Source organism: Tenrec ecaudatus, chromosome 3 (genome assembly GCF_050624435.1).
Source record: "Tenrec ecaudatus isolate mTenEca1 chromosome 3, mTenEca1.hap1, whole genome shotgun sequence".
In the NCBI taxonomy this organism is placed as follows: Eukaryota; Metazoa; Chordata; class Mammalia; order Afrosoricida; family Tenrecidae; genus Tenrec; species Tenrec ecaudatus.
In genome coordinates this window covers 122,992,065-123,002,726 of record NC_134532.1, presented here as the reverse complement: position 1 = coordinate 123,002,726, position 10,662 = coordinate 122,992,065, and the positions used below count along the sequence as shown (strand labels likewise).

General features: G+C 37.6%; 1 protein-coding gene across 1 annotated transcript in view; it reads right to left on the bottom strand.

Moving 5' to 3' along the window:
- Positions 1–5,957: 5,957 nt before the first annotated feature.
- The window catches only part of EIF4E (eukaryotic translation initiation factor 4E), a 34,386-nt gene continuing 29,681 nt past the window's right edge, over positions 5,958–10,662 (bottom strand). The window contains exons 6-7 of the mRNA XM_075543999.1: positions 9,134–9,273; positions 5,958–7,225 (exon numbers count right to left, since the gene is read on the bottom strand). Of these exons, the coding sequence (XP_075400114.1) occupies positions 7,111–7,225; positions 9,134–9,273 (255 nt within the window). The 3' untranslated portion in view covers positions 5,958–7,110. The remainder of the gene's footprint in view (positions 7,226–9,133; positions 9,274–10,662) is intronic.

Genomic DNA, 10,662 nt, shown 5'->3' with positions numbered 1-10,662 from the left:
ATACTGACACTAAAAAGAATAGATCTGGTCTACCACCCTCTTTTCAAAAAAAATATTACTCAGTGCCCCCTTGACAATTAAGAACTTTTGTACTATAACCCATTATCCATGATACAGAATTTGCATTTGCAGTTTCCCTGCACCATTCCAGCATACCACCACCCACCCCCTGGGGGTGGGGCAGTGTACAAAACACTGAACGAGATAGTGCCTGGCTACCACTATCAAGTGCCTTGAGAGGGATCGTATTGGAATAGCCTCACTATGAATGGGTTAAAAATATGGAACAAAACAAAATCATATAAAAATTTAAGGCTGGGCTTACTGGTGGGATAGAGACTGGTGGTCCCTAGTCACTCCTCAGACCTTGAACCCATGGCTCAAATTTTAGCCAAATACTGCGGACTCTAGGCACAATGACTGGATAGTCAACCTTTTGAAGTCAAAGGGCAGCATTTAACAAAGGACAACTTTCAGAAGGGTTGGAAAAGGAGGAAGGCAAATTGAGAAACAAAAAATGGGAGAAATGTTACATCAGAGGGAGGGCAATGAATGAATGACAGGAAGCAAAGTGTATCTGAACTGCTGAGTAGAAAACTGATCTGCTCTGCCAACTCAAATCACAATTAACGTAAGCTTAAAACACCAAGAAAATGGAGTACCCAACCCCAGCTACTACTATCATCCCACTCTACAAGGGGGTTCAGCACACTAGGTACAGGATAGAGTAAGAGAAAAAACTGGTACAAAACTTTAAAAATAGGGTCATCAAGATTCTGGCCATTAGACATCCATTCTTTAGGCCTGGGTCTGAACGTTCCGGTCATGGTCCAACTTTTTTCAGGAAACAATAGACAAGATTATACAGTGAACAATAACACTACAGAGACCAACCAACTATAAGAGACCAAAAGGGCAGCATTTGTCCAAATGAGGTAGTCTGCTCCCATAGAGATTGGTAGCCTAGGAAACCCCCATGGAGCAAGTTGTTCTACTCTAGTGTATGAAACTGCTGATTCATAATCAACTCGATGGCTTCAAAGAAAAAAGAACCCAGTGAGTTGCTTTGACTCTCAGCAGCGGGTCTAATTCTCAGAAGACAGGGAGAGGAAAAGCAGACACAGAGGAATGGTCAACACAGGGAAGTAACTGAAACAAATGTTGGTACACTGTGAGTACTGCAATCAATGTCACAGAGCAACATATGTATGAACTATTTAATGGAAAACAAACTATTCTATAAACTTTAACCTAAATCTCACAACGCTGAAGGGCCCTTCCACTCAGTCCTATAGGGTCAATCAATGGCAACAGGCTTAGATCTAAATTAAAATGAAAACAAAAATAAACCATGAAAAATTAGTTATGATAAAGATGCTCATTTCAAATACTGTGATGTTGAATTCATTATAAAGCTGAAAATCAAACTAGATCCAGTATCATTGGAATAACTAAACTTTTTTCCAGTTTATAGTTCTAAAATGGAAGTAGATGCAAACAATTATATTACAAGCCAGCAAATAAATTACTTTAATAGTGTTTAAAACAATGTTCTCATTATGAAAAAAATGAAATTGAAGCCCAATCAGAAAAAGGAGGTCCAATTATGATATATCCACGTGTACATTAAGATGGTCTATGTAACAAAGGAATGAAGAGGTGCCATTACTACTGCAGAAGAAACAATTTTCTTCACACTTACCAAAGAATTACAGTAGGCAAAGAGACTATAACATACAATGGGAGTCTACAAGGCAAATCATTTAAAAAATATTTAAAGGCCCTCCAATTGCAGTATTCCTAAATCCATGATAAAATGTGGTATGTACAAAGACCCAAGATAATTCAAGTAAAAAAATATGCTCATATATTCCATGTGTTAAAGGAAAGTTACGGGGTCTCTTTAAAAAGGTAGGAGTCAGGGAATTTCCACCTCCTACAGGAGACCAGGGGCATCTTTGGACAGCCTAGTTCAAGGTCAACCATTTCTCATTGGGAGAAAGATGCTTTCTATTCCTGTCAAGATCTCATGTCTCAGAAATGCACAGCGGTGATTCTGTGAATCAAAATGGACTCTACAGCAGTTTCAAGGAGCATTCATGGTGCATGAGCTGCTGGTCAAACAAGGTTAGCAGTTCAAACCTAGCAGTTATTCCAAGGGAGAAAGATGGAGGCTGTTGGTCCCCATAGAGACTTAAGTCTCAGAAACTAAAAAGGTCAATTCTGCTCTCCTGTAGGGTCAAGTCAGAAGTGAACTAGTAGGGTTTTTTAAGGACCTTTTATAGTTTAACCAGGAGCCTCGGTGGTGCAGCGGTGATGCGTTAACTGCAAGACCAGTAGTTCAAAACTACCAGGTGCCTCGGGGGTAGACAAAAATGGCTTTCTACTCCTGTAACAAGTTAGAAGTCTTGGACACGCACTAGGGCAGTTCCTACCTTGTCCTAGTCACTATGAATCAGCAACAAATCGGTGACAGTGTTTGTTTTGCTGAGTTTTTATATTCAACACACATACTTGCACACACTTTTGGTTGAGAATATTAAAGGGGAAGAAAAGCATAAATTGGCATTTTGAAGTAGAGAGAACTGCTCTAAGACCATAACAATGCAGGCACCATCACCGAAGTGCTTCAATATACTCAACGGTATAGAGTGACTGTATGTGTATTTATTGCGACACCATCCAAATGAACCAGAAAATTTTACCTGGACTACACAGACGACAGTAATACTAATCAGAGATGAAGTCTTCACAGAGATTCGAACTTGGAAGTGAGGGTTTGCTTTTTTAGACTCAGTATCCTAGCTGGAGGCTTCCTCACAGCGAACCCTCATTTTAAACCTACCTCTAGAGACACAAAGCAGCGCTGCTGGTGCAACGAGTTTGACTGCTAGGGCAAGGGGGTGGTTCAACCCACCGGTGTCTTCGTGGGAAAAGGAACGCTGTCTGCCCCCGTAAAGGCCTCAGGAACCCTGTGCCGGGTGGTTGTGAGTTGGAATCCACGATGAACGTGGACTAGACTGGAGTAATAAAAACAAACCGTCATCATAAAAACCTCAATTTTTTATCAGTTGCAAAATTACTGGTAGAAAGTTACACATTTTTAATTATGCCTGCTTTGAAAGGTTCACAGACTTCTTGAGAACAGGGCCCGAGTCTCACTTTGTTCTCTGCTATATGCATGAAACCCAGGGCCTCGCAAATAATGTCGCTCAAGACATTTTTCTGAAGCAAAAAGAGGTAAGCGACTTCCGTACAAAACTATGAGGAATCCTAAGCAAAAAAACTTAAAAGGGGAGGATTAAAATGTAAAAATGTTACCCTTGGATTCTAAGACAGTGTCATCTGTGAATGCGTCTGCAATTCGGGATTTGTTTTGCTCGTCACTGAAAAGTTTAGAACTACTTATGGATCTCGAGCTCTGTCATCAAATCAATTCTGACTCCTAGCAGAACCACCCTTTGAGTTTCTGAGGCTGTAAATCTTTCTGCAGCAGAGCCTCATGTTTCTCTTGCAGAGCAGCTGGTGGGCTTGAATTGCTGACTTTGCTAATACTGTGTCATTAGAGGTCCTAATCCACAGCCTAGGGTCACTTCAGAACTCATAGTAAGAAATATAGACCACTGAAATATGCTACAGGACAGGAACTGCTGTTGATAGCAAACCCCCTGGTTGAGAGGAAGTCTAGTGGGTTTAAGTATTGACCGACATGAGCTAGTTAGGGTTATGGAGAAGCAACCTATTAGCAGTACTTCTCCAACTAGGAAGAACCAACTTTAACCTCTAAATTGCCACTCTATCAAAGACATAGTTTTGTGAAATTCTCAAAAATGAAGGGTCATTTGAATATTGCAGTAATATTAAAGTGTAATGTTTCTAAATCTGATTTCTGTACTACTCCCATAGACACTTTTAAGTAATGACCCAGTTTTGTTTGTACTGTCAATCTAACCTAAAAATCTTCAGACTATCTACAAGTCTGACTCCAACTAAGAAAGATGTTTCTCCCATGCCCATTTAAGAATGAAAATGTTCATTAGAAACAACAGACAAAAGGTAGAATAGACTTGTCATTAATTGATTTTTAATTTCAAAATGTAAAACATTCCACTGTCACAATGCCTTACTGAATTTATTAAAATTATCCTTTTAAGTGCAGTTTTGGTCAAAAGAATTTCAACTATCAACTTGCTTTATTCTGTTATTTACCTTAGAAGATAATTTATGATAGATATACTTAAGATTTTATGTGAAAATATTCATTTAACCTATATTCCTGTGAATCCTATTCCTTTGTCCACATGCTCACAAAACTCCCCAAATGATTAAAGGATTGCTAACAAAGAGACTAGGTAAATCTCCATCTATTAATAGCATCATTAAAAAAAAAAAATCAAGGGACAAGTTTCTATGCCTAGCTTATAAACTGAAGGTAACCTGACGGATTTACCATAGTCTGTCAGATTAGTTCTAACATGTTGTGATTAATACAATGTGGTTAAGGGTCTAAAACCACAATTTTAGGATTCAGATCCCCACGTTACCTCTTATTTACTATAGTTATTTCAAATTGTGGCTGCTTCTGCTTCTTCATCTGTAAAAATAGGGCTAACATCTACCTAAAGGATTATTGTGCAGCTCAGTGTGCAAAGAGCTAGCAACTGTCTAGCACAAAGGAAGCACTGCATAAGCGTTATAATTAGTTCATTCTCATGTGCTTCACATCTTTTTGTAGCACTGGGAAACAATAAAATTGGTTAAATAAAATATGCCCCACCTCTACAATGAAATACTATTTATCCATTACAAGGTATTGCAATTCTGATATGAAAATATATTTATCCACATATCCCGTTGGCACCCTCTGATTTTGCTTTTTAGAAAAGGTATTCAAGAAGTTGGGGGAAGCTGTGAGTCACTACCTTCTGCAGGGATCAGAGTAATTGATCATCCCCCCCCATTCCTGGGAAAAGGCTTCACATAAAACTTTGTGATTCCAAAATGCTAAGAGTACAGCTGTTTGCCTGCTGCCAGTTTTTAGTTGTTTTCCTGTAAGTTCCTGTAATAGTGGACAACTTAATCTCTTATCCTCCTCTGTCACAAAAGCTAATGCTTACAACTGGACAGCATTTGAGGATAATCAATCATATATATATATGGCCAACACACACTTGCCAAGTTCACTTTGAAGCAAGCTTTTAAGTTGCTCACAATTCTACATTATCATCAGACAATAAATCAGCTGAACCAACCAGCCAAACTTAGGAGATATTAAGTACATGATATTGAGATTATAAATACAAAAGATTCAGTATTTCTAGAATACTGAACAAGTCTTTATAGTACTCAGATGGTCACTCCTTTGACCTTCTTTAAACTTTTGAAGTCCCCAAATGGAATGACATGTTTATTTTATACAGAATTTTTGTCAAATTTATCAGTTTTAAAATGATCAATTCATAATCCCCATTTAAAACCAACTAATGTACCTATAGTTCAGCTTACCCTGCTGTGTATATACTAGCCATTTTTCATTTCACAGGAGCTGAAATATGCAATCATTATAGCACAATTTTTTCAAGTTTACTTTCAAATATTGTCTACAAAGAATAGATCATTTTCAAATTTACACAAACCACACCAATTTACCAATATAAATATAAGCCTTCATACCCGTTAATTCCACTCTATTAGATAGTAACACTAACAAAATCCTTAGTGCATTATGCCCCACCCACCACCTGGCACTCTTGTCCTATGCTATCACTTTAACGCATTTACAAGAACATCTCTACTCAGCAACCACGTTTTACAGCCAGTGTTCCTGCTGATCGAATGTGATACAAGAAACCAATTCTTATTTTAACAGATTCAGAATATGACATTATTCATTTAAGACTGTCTGTGTCATAGTTTATAAAAAAACAAAGATAGCCACATCAATTTAATTCCATATATATGATGCTCCCTATTGAATTTATTTAAAAATTTAATAAACATAATAAACTAGTGTGTCAAACTTATGCTGTTCACATGGAAGACACTGTAAGAGAAGACACAACAGAGACTGCCTTGCATTAAGATGTACAAATTCCTTCTATAGAGATGGAGAAATAAAAGGACAAATCTAGTTGTCTAAAAGACAATTCACTGTACACATTTTATTTACAGTTTTGTACACTGTCTTAGTATGAATGGGACCGCTTTTCTACTTGAGCCATTTTAACCAAAGCAAAATAACCTAAGTAATACAAAGTGTTAAAATACAGTGAAAAGATACAAAAACAGACATACTAATTCTAGTTAGGAATGTAATTATGATGTTACATTTTTAAAAATCCACAATTATGTTTAGGAAATCACACAAACATAGATCACTGATTTGACTGAAATGCATAAATTTGTAGCAAAGCTTTGTAGTTACAAAATAACAAAAAATTACCAAAGAATGCACAAAATTAATGTTTATTCCACCTTTGTATCATATTCCTGGATCCTTCACCAATGTTACAAGAGGAAAAAGAAAAGTAAAACAAATGAAAAACTGAAATCAGAATCACTAATGTTATCAAGTAGGGAAACAATAAATTAAAGTCTAGCAGCCATCAGCAAGAGTACAGCAAAAAAAAAACAACAAACCTGCTGTAAAAAGAAACAAAGAAATTTGCTAGAAAACTGTATGCATCCTATTCTTTCAAACCAGCAAAATATGCTCCTGCAAACAATGGTACATAAATCCCCCCCCACCCTAGAAAAGCATAGAAATGCAAGTTCTTTTGGGGGGAGGGGGTATTGTGGATGGGTAAATGTTTGTAATGTGAATTCTACTGAGCTATTACAGAGTGGGCCAGGAACACATCTATGGATTCTGGGGAGGATGTGTACTGTAATACTTTGATTGGGAAAGTGAATACTCTAGTCAAAATTAAAAAAAAAAATAACACAGAAGTACAGGACAAAGGCGATGAGACTTCTCTTATATCTTAGTAACATTTAGATGGAAATCAAATTGAAATGCAGTCCACTCTGCTTGTGAAGAGGCTTTGGTTCAGCTCCCAAATGTCGATTGCTTGACGCAGTCTCCTATGAGAATACTCAGAAGGTGTCTTCTTAAACAACAAACCTATTTTTCGTAGTGGAGCCGCTCTTCGTAGCTGTGTCTGCATGAGACTGATAACCAATCGCCATCTTTGGAGGAAGTCCCAACCTTTCCTTGTATACCCTCCTACAAGCAAAAGGGAGACCGTCAGTGCGAATTTATTTATTTTAATGCACATTATCAGTCTTTATATAATATCTAGGCTTGAAAGTGAGATACATCCCCGAGTACCCTTTGTGTACTAGCACAATTTACTCTTCAATCTTGGTTAACCACTTAATATTTGAAAGTCCACTATTCAGCTTGAACTGTGATAATATTGATAAAATAAAAGAAAGCAAAGCAGGGATACTCTAGGGCTCTGCTAGCTATAGCCCGGTAAGTATAACCAAATTAGCAAATGCTTATTACGGAGTTTTATCACACATGTACTGAATGACACAAAACCAATTATATGCATACATCTACTTTTACTTTTTAATCTGCTAAACCAGTGTTTCCCAAAGCAGGCAATAGTGCCTGCCCCTGAGAGACACTGGAAATATACAAGTAGACTACAAAAGCAGATACCTATACTATATCCTGGATTATGGGCTACAATATCAAAGTTGTTAAAGAGGGACCCGACAGGGCACAACTGAGTAATATTTTTCTAAAAAGAGTGGTAAGCCAAATAACCTTGGGAATCTAAGTGTTAGATAATAATAAACGTTGTGTGAGTTGTGTGACATGGAGTCAGTTCCGATTTACTCTGACCCTATCTGACAGAGTAGAACAGGCCCACGGGGCTTAGCGTATGCTAGGCCAAAGTCTTCACAGTGCCAGCAGGGGTCTTTGGTTTATAATTATCCAACCCCACCCCCATCACGTTGATTCTGATTCATAGGAACACTCTATATTGGATAGCCTATTAGGGAATAAATGGAAGATATCTACATACCTTGCAACTGTCAAGTTACTTAAGTGGCAAATCACAGAATCATGGCCCAAACAAGTCAACATGTAACCTTAGCCATGGCCAACATTACATTCAACTTGCTACCCTGTGTTTTTATTGCCAGACAAGTTGTAACACAGAAAACAGGTGAACAGGACTGGTTTGTTATTTTCAGGTTTGTTTGTTTTTTAATTATTGTCGGATGTGAAATATCAAATAACTAGTTGATTAAATAAGAAGTGGATGCAATTTCTTCCCCCATCCTGAAACTCATGTAGTAAAACTAGAAAAACTCCCTTATCTTTGTTTCAGAGAGGAATTCTGACTGGAGAACTGATGATTAAAGAGCTATGCACAAAAGGGCAAAACCAACGGGATGCCCTCTCTGGCCAATACTCGAGGAGTCCTGGTGGTACACTGCGCTACGCACGGGAACTGCTGGCTACAGGAGCAGGCAGTTCTTTGTCACCAACCACACCTCAGAGACAGAGGTGGCTTTCTCTCCCTCAAAGTGTCACAGGCTCAGAACACACAGGGACAGTCCTACCTGGTCCCATGGGGTCACTCTAAGTCATAATCAAGTGGATGGCAATGAGTTTGAGTTTGATGACCAATACAAAGCAGCCCTGGTGGCACTGCTAACTAAGTGCTAGACTGATAACCACAGGTCCAACTCACCAGATGCACTGAGAAAGTTGAGACTGTCTGAGCCCATCAAAATTTACCAAGCCTTGGAAATCTAATAGAGTGGCACAGAGTTGGAAACAATTCTATAGCAGTGAGTTTGGCAGTAGGATACCGATGATTAATATTACACACACGTTAATCATTTTACTACTTTAAATGAAATCTTATTTAAGGCTATTTTTAGGGAAAAGACAATGCCCAAAAAAAATCCATTTTGCAAAGGATAAATTATTATATAAAAAGTACAAAAGAACACGTTTCAGGAGACCAGAATCACTTAAATACTATAGTTTTAAATATAGTACACAAAACCCAGATTTATTACTTAAATTCAATTAATGCTCAATTTTAAGCTAAGACATTACTATTTCTAATTACTAATATAAACAGAGATAAACAATAAAACTTACCCTATATGTGTAACAGCATCTCTGTTTTCACATTCAGTAGTCCATATTGCTATCTTATCACCTTTAGCTCTAACATTAACAACAGCCCCACAGACATCATCACTGTAGTCATCAAAAGATTCTCCAATAAGGCACAGCAGCTTAAAAAAAAAAACAAGCTCAAATTATTCAATAAATTGTAAAATTGCAAATATCTCCCTTACCTACAAAACTAAAAACAAGATTTATTTTTCTCCTCCAGATCAGAATTAATTTCTCCCATCATTTTTTAACGATAGCTTAATTTTTTTAATGTCTAGCTTCTTAGACAATGTCCTGACTTTTCCATATGGAATTCTAAAATGACATTTATTGATAACTTCCCTCAAAAGCAAGATTGCATTTTATCTTTAAGAGAAAAATTAACCAAAATGTGGCATAATGGAGTACACATTAAATGGCTAACCCAAGCTCTGTGTTGGAACCTAACAACTGTTCCTGAGGAACAGGTTAAAACTTTCTACTCCTGTAAAGATTTAGTCTCAGAAACCCAAAGGGACAGCAGTTCTACCATTTCCTATATAAAGTTGCTATGAATAAGAATGAATGAGCTGGCAGTGAATGTATGTTTGCTTTTAAATAAATAAGGAACCCAGATGTCGCTGATGGGTAAGCATTGGACTATTAATCACAAGGTCGGTGATTCAAACCCACCAGCTGCATTACAGCAAAAAGATGAGGCTGCCTCACTATTGAGTCAGAATCAACACAAGGCAATGGACTTTGGTTAACTATAAAGAGTCCTGTGGTGCTGTTGGATAAGCTGTGGACTGCTATCACAAGGGTAGTGGTTCAAACCTACCAGCTGCTCTTTGGATGAAATACGAGGTTATCTGGCCCAGTAAAGATTGTGACAGCCTCAGAACCTTATATAAGGTTGGAAATGACTTCAAGGCAGCGGTGGTAACTAAAACCCAGACATTGCACACGTCCTAAGGATAGAACAGGGAAACTCAGCTCCTACAATCATGGAGTTTAGAATCTCTTGACTACAGAAACTGTATATCATGCTTAACATTAAAAAAAAAAAAAAAAGCACTGACATTAATTCTGACTCACAGTGACCCTAACTCTTTATAGGAATAGGTTCTCCCATGGACCTGCTAGTGGTTTTGAACTACCAACCTTGTGATTAGCAACCAATACTTAACTCAGTAGGCCACCAACATACAAAGAGGTTTCAAAAGTTGGTAAAACTTCCACTATCATTTAATTCCATTTTCTGACAAATTCTTTGAAGTCCCACTCCCCAGTGTATCTTAGCCTAAATTCCAGATTACATCAAAACATGCAAGGTTGAATGGTATTAAGCAATAATTCCAATTTTTTTGCATCAATGGGATTGCATCAATTTCAGATTAACAAAATGACTAGGTGACTGACTAGATGGGAGGAATGAGTAGACTGTCAGTCACTTTGTATCTGACTTGCAGTGTAGTGGTGCTGAGAAAAGGACAGAGGTGGAGTGTAGTCCACTGTACTAATACATA